We start from the raw sequence: 14,153 nt of genomic DNA on the forward strand, positions 1-14,153 counted from the left end.
TGACTCTTTAAGGCTGCCTTCCCAACAAGCTCATCTGCTATCAAAGGCCTGAACAGGGACCGGCCACTGTGTTTCCACCTCAGCACAAAAATACTCTTAATTTTATTGGCAAGTTTTAACCCAGGCTGTTGAAGCAGAGGGAATCTACAAAAATCTAATTGTCATACTTATTCTAGGATTAAATGGCTGCATTGAATTTTAGCTTTTACTACTGAATACAACAAAAGCAGAGAAAAAATAACAAGGACACTGTCCTAACCTTTTTAAATTCTGAGCTTTACAAGTCAGACAAAGGTCATGTAAAAGTCCAACCCCTTAGTACTTCCCTTTTTTCAAATCTGGCCCTTATGATAGGTTTGATATAGAGTAGGACATAAAAAAATATACAGCTGGCACTGATGAATGCAAAAAAAAAGTGGTGATGGTGAAGGTAATTGAGCACAGATGATGACAAGGTCATTTTAATGAGACAAAGTATCGGATCAGTAGTAAAAACCTACCTCTGTCTTAATCCGATTATCGCCATAGCACAGGTGCTGCAGGTACGCGGCTGCGTTGGCCTGCACGGAAGGAAAGTGGTGCTGCAGCATGTGAATCACCTCTGTCAGCTCTGGGTCACGCCACGCAAACTCCCTAAAATTGCAGGTAAGGTGCAAAGGTATCAGCACAACGACAAAGGCAGAAGAAAAGTTGTCTCTTTAGAAAACTCGGGCACAGTTTCCCTAAAAAAATGAATACTTCAGCACCTCAGGGCAAACTGATAAGCCCAGGAAATTACATTCACATCCGGTTCTATATAACAATCCACTTTGGTCACACTTGGATTACTGCTTTTCTGTTGGCAGTAAACTAAATAAAGGAGTGAGGAATGCATCATCTCTCGACTGCTCTGAAACACACTTAAGAAATACTCTGAAGTAAATAAAAATGTCACTTTTCACCATTTTAAGACTTATCTTTGATAAAGAAAATATAATTTGCAAAGTGAGATGTTACATACATGTATCCAAAACTCGGTGTGACTAATTCATTAAGTATGAATTATGTGCAGCAAAACCCACGGTAGGTTGAACTATTTTTCTTTTGGATTACATCATAGCACAAAAGGCCAAAGATGAAAAATAAACTAGATTTCCCCTCGACAGAAATCCTGTCAAATCTTCTGGGGGACATTTTCTGGGTTCTGGTGCTCCCGCCTGGTGCACTCACTTTGAGTAGTTACACTACAGCAACATACGCAAATGCAAAGATAGCTCCCAATGTGCAAGGCCAGGGGTTTAAGGCAGAGGTCAATCCACTCTCTCTGCTCACACACATCTGTGCGACAAGAACAGACGCAGCACTTCAATGTATGTGAGACTCCATTGTTAAGTGGCCAGGCGTAGTCAAGCCAGCTTAGGCTAGAGCTGCATGTGACTAACCATGGGGCTCCCTGTTTGAATAGTAAGAGGACACCGGTGTTGACCCAGCAGAACAGGGATGCCTTGTAAGCATAAGTAGTCCCTGTGGATGACTGGTTGCTGCTATAAAACGCTGGTTACTAACTGCTGCTTACATCAGGTAGTATAGAAACGTGAGCAGTGCTTACCTTGGATCCTTCTGAATGCTGTCTATCGAGGGTGAGCGAGTGGCACCATCGTCCATGACAACAGCCTGTCGAGCGTAGTTGGGATCGGAGGGCCGGTACTGCGCTGAACGGTACGGGTCGGCATAGGTGGCTGTGTTGTTGAGAGCATAGTTGTTTCTTTGGTAGATCATGGTACTGCGCTGGCTGGGTGTCCGCTGGAGACTCCCCACACCTGAGGGTCAAGAATACAAAACTTTCAGACAGAAAGTTTAAGCAGGAACAACACACACGAGCCGACAAAGCCATGCGAGTAGAGATTAGCAGACCTTTTCAGCTAAACTCTGAGCCTTGCACGCCGGTAGCACGCAACTTTAAACCAAGCGGAAAACACAAGCATGCAGCCGTTCCGACAGACTCAGCAAATTCTAAAATCTGGAACCAATTAATGACGAGGATAAAACACAGCTCCCATGGTTCCACAAGGCAGAAGTCTTCTCCTTCAAGGGGCTGCTAGTTGTGTTGTTTTTACAAGATTGTGTTTAAGCAGAGGAATCCTGCTGGTTTTCAAAGATGACAGGAAGCCTCAACCTGCTCGATGATCCACAAATCCTTCCCTCTCCGTCCTCTGCACCATTCTGAGGCTAACTTGCCAAACACAGCAAGGAGGCAATGGCAAACCATGACGAGGTCCAAAAACAGTCAGAGAGACGCTAGTAAAGCGGAAGCATCACCAACACAAGCATGCAGAGAAGCCATCCTTTCAGGCAAGGTCCAATATTCAGCCTCACACAGCACCCTGCTTCAGTCATCTTTCCTCCTTTAACTGCTCCAAGTGCTATTATGACCTAGTTTATAAACACAATGGGTCACAAGCACAGAACTGCATAAACAAGCAGGGTTGGATTTAGCCCTCCTTCTCATCAGGGTCACGTGACGTGTGGCAGCGTGACTGCTGCGTTGGTCATATCCCTATCAGACCTCCAACAGAAGGACTGGGCATGTGCGCGCTCAAACTCCCTCCTCCCAGAACCCGAGACGTCAACTTGTGGTGCTGCTCCAAATACACAATTTCTCACATCAGTGCACTTCTATGTTGGGCAGCAGCACCGCCACCCTGAAATATGGTTATCTCCCAAAATGTAACCTAGCAGAGCCAAGGAAGACAAATTATAAACAGCATAGTGGAGCTTTGCAATTTTATCACAACTATTTGGATTCAGTTCCTCATCTTCTCAGCCAAGGATCAATATTTCTACTTAACATGAAAATCTCCCACTTACTTGCACAAAAACAGTGCAGTGCAAGCTTCCAGAAAAAGCCTCAAGAATGCATGCAAAGCCGGTAAGGCCTCATTGAAATTTCATTTCAAAACATAACAAAGAAAATGCTGGGATCAAATTGGATTTTTCTAATGAGGTAGCTCTGACAAAGCCTGCATATTGAGCACCCCCCAACTCCGCCCCCCCACTTGCCTTCTTTCAATATAGCTGGCATAGACATATTATGGAGGCTTGTCTCGGGGCTTCTTCACAGCATCAATAGCATTTATTAGTGCGCTTATCGGTCCAAGCAGATCTCCGGTGTGGCAAGGAGAAAGCTGAATGAAGTGTGTGTGTGTGTGTGTGTGTGTGTGTGTGTGTGTGCGTGTGTGTGTGTGTGTGTGTGTGTGTGTGTCAGTGAAAGCTATGCATGTGTATCTGAGGCAGGAGGGATGATGAGATGAGAATGCCAACATCAGGAGAGCTGGATGCTGTGGATGTGGGTAACCAAGCTGTCCCCCTGGCCCCTTCCATCCTTCTTCTGATTCTCAGTGTGACACACGGGTAATGGACTCCTTTGTGGCAGGATGACATATCAGTACCTGCCTATTAACTCATGTCTCACCCTTTCTGCCTGACAGTGGAGGGAGGAATGGAGGACAGCCAGGGAAGGTGAGGGTGACACAGAGAGAAAGAAAAATAGAAAGCAAGAGAAAAAGGCACGGAAGAAAGACATAACATACGTAGCGCTAAAGGGCAGGTGGACAGAGAAATGGTGCTCTCCAAGAGTCAAGAGGGCCTCCGATTAAATGGGAAGGACTTTGAGAGATTTCAGGACAAAGGGAGCATCTGTGATAATACAAACAAGTACTCCGTGTCTGTTTGAAATGAAAATATTATGAGAAAAGAAACACTGCTAATCTTGACCTGCATGACTCCACTGCATAAATATAAAGAAACAGAGGAGGAAGGGAATAATGACCAACACAACCCTTACTTAGGGCATATGCTATTATTCGAGAATCCCACTTAAATTCCCCTTCAATAATTGAATTTTTAAACTTAACATTACCTAGATAGGTGCAATCGCTAGAAGAACACAGTACGTTGATAAAGCATCTGGTAATGACAGATTACCTCATGTACTGATGAACTGTAGATCAAAATAAAGGTAACTAAAGGTGTTAGACATCTATGGCATTTTATGTCATTACAAGGGGACAGCCCATAATTAGAGGCTTACATTGGTGGTTTGTCATTTGTTTTACCATATAAATACCAACCTGAAGTGCTCCTGTAGAGGGTGCCCCCCTGGGTGTGGCTCGGGCTGCGGTACAATGGGCCCTGGAACGTGCGGTCCTCATAGATTGGTGCGATGTGGCGGTCCGGGGATATGGCTGACCTTAAGTCCTGGCCCAGCTGGCTGTGCTGACTGGCATATGAGCTCCGTACTCCTGAAGATGTAGCAGAGCGGTTAGTGGATAAAGTGGTTAGCAGATATGCATTTAGCAGCAGGATGGTGTACTGATTTGACAGACAGTCTCATAACTGAAGTGCCAAAGGTTTGAGTGCCATAAGAGCAAAGCTCATTCAATCAATTCCCCTGTGTCCAGTCAAAGTGTCATTCAGCAAGAAACTGAATGACTTTTTAGCTTATTTACTGTAATTCTTTCTGGATTACAGCATCAGTTAAATGTCTGAAACATATCAGAATGCTAAATAAGGTGAAGATGACAAGAAATAGTAGAATAGGAATAAAAAAGGAAGGGAAGTGTTTTCACTTTATGTTTCCACATTTTTTAAGGCATGCTTGTATTACACTATCAAATTATTTTCCATTCACTTTCTAGGCAGCCATTGCTTTCCATTTATTCTGTGATGGTACAAAAAACAGCTCAAGAGACTTCACCCTTGCGCAAGTTGGGTAATCAATCATATTAAACAGCATGTCTGCTTTAATTGTTGTCAAAGTTACAGTAATGTCATTGTTCCATGGTATTGCAGTGCACTGATTTGCAAAGACTGCTCTGCATTACCATACAACAATGATGGGACCCTGACAAAAAATAAAAGCAGATGTGATGTTCACTGTGACCTCTCTCATGCAAGTTCATTTTGATACTGGCTAGAAATTAATGGGAACCAGTATGCTGCAAGAAAGGATTTTTTTCACCTTCAGTTAAAATTTAAAGGAGCTCTGTGGAACTTCTGTGTTGTGCTGGGAGGCCAGTTGTTAGTTTACTCAATTTCTTAACCAATATCAGCTGCTAAGACGAGGTACTAGAGAACATACAAGTCACATCGTGTCAAGGAAAATCTGACCCGATTTCTTGACAAAGAAATCCACAGTCTGGCAGCATTTAACAGCTTGGCTTGTATAGCCAACTGAGAAAGACAATAAGGGTCTAATTTTTCATGTCACATTACAATCCAATATTATATGGCCCATAAAAAAGTGATAAATACATTTAAATTGCTACAAACTGTAACATCAAGGTCCTTTAAAAGAGGTATGACATGCTTGTGGAATATCAGTAATGAATACATATAAAATCAAAAGGTAGTATACACAATACCTATAAATAACTGAAAAATCTAAATTGTGTGAATATTGTACAGAACGTGAGGTTATAATAATAAACAATGTTACCATGAATTTGATTTTTGTCACACTAACTTAAGACTTATATAATATATCTATAATATTTTTCCAATTCTCTATAAAGCTACTTAGCCTTGAGACACAAAGCCAACTTCAAAGCAGTAGCACTGGCACAGACAGACTGCTGCATTGCCCTGTGGTCTCTGTTGCACTTAAAAATGGCACAAAGGCTAAACCTAAATAATTGCGGGTTGAATGGCAAAATTTAAGAACACTGTGAACTCGCCTGGATGGTAATTGGTAGCACTTATACAAAGAATAATGCGTACAGAAGGACAGAACATCCAACCACATCATGCCACTGTGGATCTGATGAAACAGTGTGGTATGGTTTAAACACAAATTAAAATTGTGGAATGCCAACTAGAGCCGAAAATGCTAGACCAAGTAGGGTGTGAACCAATCAGAGCATGGCAAGAGCAGATGTTGGGAAACGTGGAATATGGGAATCAGCTTCTGTAATCGGCAATATGCTAACCTGACAGGGGTGAGGGGAAAGAAACACACAGGTGAGTTCTGTAACTAAAAGTCCCTGTAACAACAGGCTGCAGGCGCAACATGAAGCGACAAGTCCGGTCTGACTCAGATTCAGTCCAGATGTGAAACAATAACAGCAGGATGAGGCAACAACAAGGTCTAGAATCACAGCTATGAGACTCCTCACCCATCACCTTCTATTAAGACTCAACCAACCTCGAAATGTTTTTTTCCTTAGAAGGTCAGTTTCAGATCTTCAATGTTATTCACTATTCATGTTGGTCCTACTATTTCCAAAAGGTAAAGGAGTTCAGATTAATATGTTTTCTGCACAGATTAAGTTCTGTTTTCTTGCAGACTTGCAGTCTTTAGTCATACATACTGTGATGTGTTCACAGTCATGTATGTGGTTGAATATTAATTCTAGCAATTTTTTTAAATAAAGTTTTTTCTCATTCAAAATAAGTCCTACAACATATCGCAGTGAATGTTTGGTTCAGACTGGTGGGACTGCAACCCAAGCAGACTCTGCAGAAAGTGGGGGCCTTGCGGACTGGATAAATTGTAGGTTTGGACAGCCCTCAGCACTTACTACCTTCCCCCAAATGTGCCTGCAAAGTCCACTGGTCTGATGATGACAGGTATTTACAAACATGTAGGAAAATGTTGGAATTATTTCCATGTTTGAGTAGAAAAAAGTGCGTGTGACACATTGATAAGAACAAATAAGCACATGCAGAGCCATTTTCTAGCCCACCACTGCAGAGAGCTGGGGTTGATTCTCAATAGAGCTTGGTTGTGTGTTCCTAATAGCATATTTACCTGTTATTTTTATTTATTGTATTTTTATTTTTTTAGGGGGGGGGGGGGGGGGGGGTCCTTGCATCGCACTAGTGAATACTACTGGCAGAGAGGAGTCCCTTTACAGTCATATGGTGGAACCAGGAGGACGGTGTGAAAATGCTGCACTCTACACCCTCCTAGTGAAGCACATCTCTGACAGGTTAAAGCAGCCTGCTGGTTTACACCCTCCCTAGATCAATAGGGTTAGCAAGGTTAAGAGGGACAAATCTGCAGTAAAACAAAAACACATGTTTAATTAAAACACAGTACAAAATTAAAATCTATGTCTCTGTGTTTGTGTTAAATCAGTGAAGCTCACTAAACTGTGAAGCCCAGTGGACCAGTATACAGTTGGCAACTATCTGCTCATTGCACATTTCACGAGCCTCCAAACGTCACTTGGGTCCTCTCCAACTGCATGAGCTCAGACACAGACTGCTGCTCAACAACAACTCTGCCATGCAGGACCGGCTAAATGAGGGATTCTTGTCACAGTCTGAGACAGAGGAAATTAATAAATAAGAATATTTGCCTCCTCTGGGAGTGAGGGGGGGCCTCTGGGGGCAGGGCGAGGGAAGATCTTAGATGTAGATAGCACGCCAGACTAAGACTAACCTTCGGAGCAAAAGGTCTTGGGCAGTTACTAAGCAGAGCTCGGGGGGGCGGGCATCAGGCAGCTGGTCAAAGGACCCTCTAACCTTTAGCTGCATAACAGAAGTACTTAACATGTTTAATGATTAATGTTAATAGACATGGCTTGACTGTTTTTCTTTAAATAGTAATGCTGTGAGGGAAACCATTCAACTTATAGTAAGAGACATCTTACAATATACTGGTACTATAAGTTTTGATTGGTCACTAGGTAGTGACGAATGGTTGCCTCTATTACTCTTGTCTGACAGGGTTAACACAGCCATGGACTGAGCTTACTTACTTACAAAAACACAAACAAACACTGGTAATAGTATAGTGTAGAGTATAGAGTACAGGGTAAATGAGCATTCCCCGCCAAAAGTCTGAACAGTGGGTGTCCTTGTCAGGTTTGGCAGTATTCCACTGAACGTTTCACGAGGCGTTTTCAGGCCTGTATTTTGTTTGCTCTGTCCTGACTCTCGGATTAATTAGATATAACTGTTAATTTTTTCCCCTCAAAGAGTGGCCTTTCACTTGTAAACAAATGCCACACGCGTGCAAGCTGTTCTCTAATAGTTGTAGATTTGCCTCAAAGCACTTCCTCCTTTTCGTTGTCATCTTCTTTATTATAGACCACTAGCAACCTGTATTGCTAATTGTTTTCAGTTTGTTTATGTGGTTAATACACTGTTCAAGAGAGCATATGGACAGCAACCACAAAAAAAAAAAAACACGCTCTGACACATCTTGTTAGAAGATGCTGCCGGAAGAGTTCATTGTCAGAGGTGAGCTCTGGCAGGTGCATACCACCCATAGTTACATGACAATTATTCTTCATCAAGTAAACTAGATTGGATTATCATTAATAATCTGTCTATTATCAGTCTGTGGAACAAATTGCCAGACTACATCAGATCTGCATGCTCAGATCACAGCTCAAGACCTACCTCGTTTCATTTGGCTCTCAATCGTACTTAAATTGTTACTAATAAATGGGCTCTCATAATGGTTGTTTAATTGTTTTTACATTACTCTGGGATTTTATCCTGCATGATATTTAATTGTCTGTTCTGTTGACTTTTATTTGTGATTAGTGCAAATTCTAGCTGCGTAGCAGTGTTTTTTACTAACTAAAGTAAAACTTATAAAACAAATAAAGGTTTCCTCAAATGTAATTTTTATCAGCAGTTGTCTGTTTAAACAAACTGAGTTGTAAACAGAGGCCAGTTATTGTAGCTGTTAGTTGGTTTGTCAGCAGGATTCCACAAAAACTACTGATTGGATTGAATTAACTTTTGGTGCGGATTCTGGAACATACAATCATAGGGTGTTTTTCAACATTTTCGTTAGTTGCATTGATCTGGGTGAAAAATCAGGCATTTTCAGGTGGCTTGTATCTATGTGAGTTTAAAAAAACTGTTGGTGGACATATGTGCAATATTGCCATTCAGCGTGCCATTCAGCGTGGTTTTTGGTAAGTCTTCCAGAATTAATTTTTTTGTAGTTGTGTCTTTACTACAAAATTATTTCTTTACTTTGACTATGCAACAGGTTGTCCCCTGACAATAGCACTTCACCTCCTCCTGTCGACTACCCTACTTCAATAGACCACCCTGCATTGTTTAATTCGTGGGCTGAATGTCAGTCTCATTCCACAGTGGCTACCAGGTTTTTTTTCCATTGTCGCAGACTTGGTGGTTGCTTGGTGGTGAAACCAGTCATTTCAATTAGCCATTCAAAAGAAATTCCTTTTCAACACCGTTTTAATAAAAGCAATGAGCCACTTAATGCAATGCTTTTAGAGCAGCTTAGAGGGTTTCGGGCACTCCAGGGCAAACGTCTCTTAGCTTTTAGCATGTTCTCTTGTGGCTTTACGCTAAATGAGCCATTTTAGCCACAATATAAAATGCAGGTCCACAATATTGAACCTATCAATGGACTGTATTTAATACCCAAATAGCTTGGAGGCACAAAGGAACTTAAATATGAACTACATATAAACAAGTACTCTGAAATGGCAGTCGTGCTCTAGTGCAGGATAGGGAGTAAAAACAGAGTAAAACTGAATAATGCTGCTGCTGTAGTGCCACACTCAAAAGCCCAGGACGGCTTTCAGCCTCTGTGGCAGTGCACACAATAGCCACTAGCAGCAGCTTGGCAGGAAATCAGTTCAGCTTCTCTTGTTCAAAGGTTTAAAAAGAAAAGAGGGGAGGTATTGGGAAGACATAAGGAAAGGCGGGAGCAACGGAGAAGAAAGCAGGAGAGAATATAAGAGGGGGAGAAAAAAGAAAGGATGAGAATGAAAGGAAGGTTAATGAGGCAGCCAAGGACCACCAGAGACTTCTCATCCCGTGTAAAGCCTGGCCACATGAACCAGGCTTTCTGGCACAGCTGTGACCGAGCGCGAGGGACGGAATCTACCAGACACAGGAGCCTCAGTGCATATCTCTTCCTCTCAGCAGCCCCACTCCTGAAAGTAGCAACATTCAAACAACCTTAGAGAAGACTAATCCGTCTGCCTTCTGTATTCTACTCCCCTGACAGAAGGGTCTGCAGTCACTTCTAAAAGCATCTGCAAATTGTCAGGGAGAAATAACATACTGCTGTCTATGGAGGATGAATGGCCCACATTCCTGGTGCGTTATAGTCATTTAATTCTCCCCCTTCAGCCCTCTCACCGTGGCTTTAACAGATTACACTTGGCAGAGGCTAGATGAAGGGCGGTGGCGGCTTGGCGCGTGCTTGCTCTGGAGAAACAAACACTTAAATGGATGCAGCTGACTGCGTTCCTCAACAAAAATCATTTTCAAGAACCCTCTGCAAACAAGCAAGAGAACTGGCGTGATCACCAGAAAATCATTGAGAATAGCTGTACAAACAGAGTGTACCATGGCTGAGACTACCCTGGTGGCCTGGCTGTCATGCAGGTATGCCATTTCCCCTTGCTCTTTCCTCATACAACTCTGCTCCGAAATGGACATGGGGCGTAATGAGCACATTATTAGAGACAATTTGTCTTCATTTTTCAGCCAGGAAGGGAAGGTAAGACTTCCTGCCAATGACAGTGCAAGGAGCGGAGCCAGGCAGAAGGTAGTAACAAAGAAGGGATTGGAAGGAGAAGAGCACAAGATAGGTGAAGACAGTAAATGCACATGAAGGCATAGAAGAAAACAGAGGAAAACACAGAATGTGTTAGAGGAAAGGAGAGGTGAGTAGCGGAGGCAAAATAACATCTGCTGATAGATACCGACAGGAAGCCACCGACAGCAACAGTATCAAGGTTAGGCTGTCGGATGGCGTTTGCCAAATCCTTGCAATTGAGCCAGATCATGTGATCACCCCATTTCCTTCCACCACGGCTCATCAAACACTGACAAATTACTGTATTAGGGGTAAGGCCTCGCTGAAGTGTATATGAGAGAGCAAGCAGGGGTGGGAAGAGGGAGGATGTGTGAGGGGTGCTTTACCAGAGAGAGGAGAACTAGGCCTGTGTCTCTGCTCAGAGGACAGACACTGAAAACCCATTTGTGTCCGCTTGAGACACCATCACTTATGGCACTGTGACATAACTGCCTACTTACAGGAACCTGCAAATGCAGTAGAAAATGAACACCTGAGAGAAGGGTAACGCGTCCCCAAAAGATGAGGAATTCTTGCAACGAGGGGTCACAAAGTCTCCGTCATTTAATCACGGTTGGGATTTCTACAGTCCAATAAAGAGCAGATTGATATCTGTTACAGGTGACCTGTGCCAACAAATCTCCACAGCTATCTGTAAAAAGTACCAACCCACTTTAGCACACTAAAGGCTTGTTTCCACCAACAATCCAGCTAAGTTCAGTTCAATTCATTACACATCACAACAGTTATTTTAGCGGATCCAATATCAAAAAGTTATTTTGAGGTACGCAGCACACTGACCCGATACTAAAAGGCGGAATCAAAACACTGCAGACCACTAATTAGTCAGTCAGAACAACCTGAACCGTCTTGCCGTCTACGCTCTGATGTTAGATTTCCTAAAAGCTTGTTCTGTGCCACCCGTCTTTTGTCTTGCTGCCTGCAGCCCTATCGGAGGCAAAGTTTTTTCCTTGTTGTAATATACAACCACACGTGCGTGCTGTGCGTAGTAAGTGTGTGGTACCACTAGAGATGTAAATGTGAATGAAGCAGAGGGTACAAGAAGGCTACCAGTTTGTATATGTCTTTCAGGCAGTACTGGGCAGTATAAATCACAGTTAATACATCCATCAGCTCCTCAAAAGTTAGGAGCAATTTCTCTTGTTATTTCCAAACTGCTGGAAAATGTAATGGGTTTATCTCCAAAGATCGGGGGCTGGCAACAACCCTGCCTACATTTAAGAATAATGTCACAGATGGAAATGCAAAACAGTTCTTATTTTTCAGTACAGCCAATTACCACAGGTTATATATGGTTTCATAGGGTACTATACCAGAAGAACTTTGGTTGAAAAGCAGCCTAGGAGAAGGGAGTTTGTGGGACCGAGTTATAGCACAAATTTAAAAAAAGGGGGGTGTTATGTCTGTAATATATTGTGTGCTTGGTGTGGGGTTTTTTTTTGCGTTTCCTGACCTATTTTTGCAGAGGCGCTTGGAGAGGCTGGGCGGAGTTATCGATGACCGGAGCCGTCGTCACAGACACACCTGCAGCAGGTTGGCAATCAGCGGCTGCTGACTAAAGCCTAGGTCTTCACGCTGCCTGCTGCAAGATGATTACTTCGACTAGATGTGGTACATGGCTCACAGACTGTAGCTACTACAGCTTCTACTGTGTTCTCCGTTCTCTTGCTGAGATTAATTACTTTCGTGTCCTTTCCCCCAGTGACCCACGACCCGCCGGCTACCTGCACTACCTGCTCCAGCCTCCCAGCTCCTTGGACCTCTTCCGGCTCTCCCTCGCCCTGCGCCGTCTGACGCACCTGGCACAACACCGGCATCCCTGGGACCCCAGCACAGACCATCCGCACTCTACCGGACAGGGACTCCGTCGGGAGCGCTCAGCATTCGTTTATTCAGTGTTCAATAAATCACCAAGTTTCTAACTCTGATCTGCCTCCGTGTCCGCTCTTGGGTCCACACTCCACCCGGCTTAACAGGGGGCCTGTGTCAGCATTTTTAGCCATTACACCATATGAACTAATAGTTAGAGTATGTTTGATGTTAAATCCAATATATGTAGCCCAAACTTTCTATTTGTTTTTATTGCTTACAAGTTGACCCACATTTAAGTATTAATCTTCCATTATTATGCTCACATTATTTTTCTCATACTGTCCATTAATAAGCACTTCCATTCACTACAGGAGCTCTGTTTCAGCTCCTGTCTCTTTAAGGCACAACTGCCAAAAATCCCAGTCTGCTCTGATTGGTCAGCTTTCACAGGCCTGAGCAGGCACTTCCCAAGATGTTTCAGCATCAACTCTGCCACACAACCTTGTGACATTGCAACCTTACAGAAATTTGATCAGCTCTCTGATTTATATAGGGCTGAAACCAAAAGATGAATAAAGATTGGAAATAACTTGAATTACATGAAATGGTTAAAATGGCAGGCTGTTGGAGATAGCAATTTCACTGGTAACAAATACAAGAGAGATGTAAACAAGCAGCACCAACATGCAAACACAGGACAGTGAGGATGATGGGAAACCGATGTCACACACAACGCAAAAAGGTTCACCTTGAATGTCATCATCAACCAGGGCATCTGAGGGTATCCCCAGGCAGCATGAAGTCAAGCAGACATCAGTCCATTAACCTTGTAACAAAAATATTGTGATTTGCTATGCTAATGCTTATTTTACCTTTGGAGGAAAACAAAAATGGACCCCTTCTTTGAGCACTTATAAAACCCTTCTTTCATTTCCTTCTCCTGCTGAAAAGCATTCACATATTTATTACTAAAATATAAACAAACTGTGGTTTTTATTATCTACAGAAGATTAAAAACATGAGGGCTGAGCATGAATCAGCAAAGGCTGGCCTCTTCCCTTTTGCTGTGTGGAAAAATTGGTTGGCTCCAGATTTGGGACAAGATAAATGTTTGGCTAGAAATAGCCAGTGTTTGTTTTTTTTTTGCCTCTTTGCCTCTCCCAGAAGAATGATATATATGCTAGTTTAGGCTAGCAGGTTCTCCAATTATCATCTTCCTGATCACCTCAATGATTCTGAAGAAATTACACACACACACGCACGCACACACACAAACACTGGTGAGTGCCAAAGATATAACCTTGATAAGGCTCCTATGAAAATAAAGAAGCTTGAAGGAAATCCATTATGTGTGGAAATGTTTTCTTCTACCTTCTATTTCAGTACATAGAGACACCTCCTTTTGTATCAAGTTAAAACTTATTAAACCTTTTCATATAAGTAGTTAACCAATACTTTGGTTGAACTTGCTCAAATTAAAGAGTAACTTAACGGCAGCAGGAAATCCAGTGGTTTAACTTTTCATGTCATCTCACCACAGTGATGTAAAAGTGTACTGCTAACCACACTGTTGGGTGTGGTTGGAGGGGCAACAGAGTACCAGAGAGAGTGGTGAAACACTGTTTTCCAGACTGGTGTTAAGTTACTCTTGAAGCTAACTGTGTGCAGGCTCACAATGTTTTAGAGAGAAAAATAGAAAATCAACCTAATGAGCATATGCACATGTATGTTTTGCTTGTCTTTGTGTGATGTGTACAAG

At 42.7% G+C, this 14,153-nt stretch overlaps 1 protein-coding gene across 6 annotated transcripts in view; it reads right to left on the reverse strand.

Annotated features, from left to right (window-relative positions):
* Positions 1-14,153, reverse strand: part of pkp4 (plakophilin 4) — a 103,195-nt gene that overhangs the window by 25,519 nt on the left and 63,523 nt on the right. For 4 of the 6 annotated variants that reach the window (XM_030429471.1, XM_030429470.1, XM_030429475.1 and 1 more), the window contains 4 exons: positions 13,143-13,169; positions 4,110-4,280; positions 1,589-1,799; positions 501-633 (listed from right to left, as the gene is read on the reverse strand). In XM_030429471.1, the coding sequence (XP_030285331.1) occupies positions 501-633; positions 1,589-1,799; positions 4,110-4,280; positions 13,143-13,169 (542 nt within the window). The remainder of the gene's footprint in view (positions 1-500; positions 634-1,588; positions 1,800-4,109; positions 4,281-13,142; positions 13,170-14,153) is intronic. The other 2 variants (XM_030429473.1, XM_030429472.1) reach the window with 1 other exon arrangement.

The sequence above is a fragment of the Sparus aurata genome, chromosome 9 (assembly GCF_900880675.1).
Source record: "Sparus aurata chromosome 9, fSpaAur1.1, whole genome shotgun sequence".
NCBI classification, from domain to species: domain Eukaryota; kingdom Metazoa; phylum Chordata; class Actinopteri; order Spariformes; family Sparidae; genus Sparus; species Sparus aurata.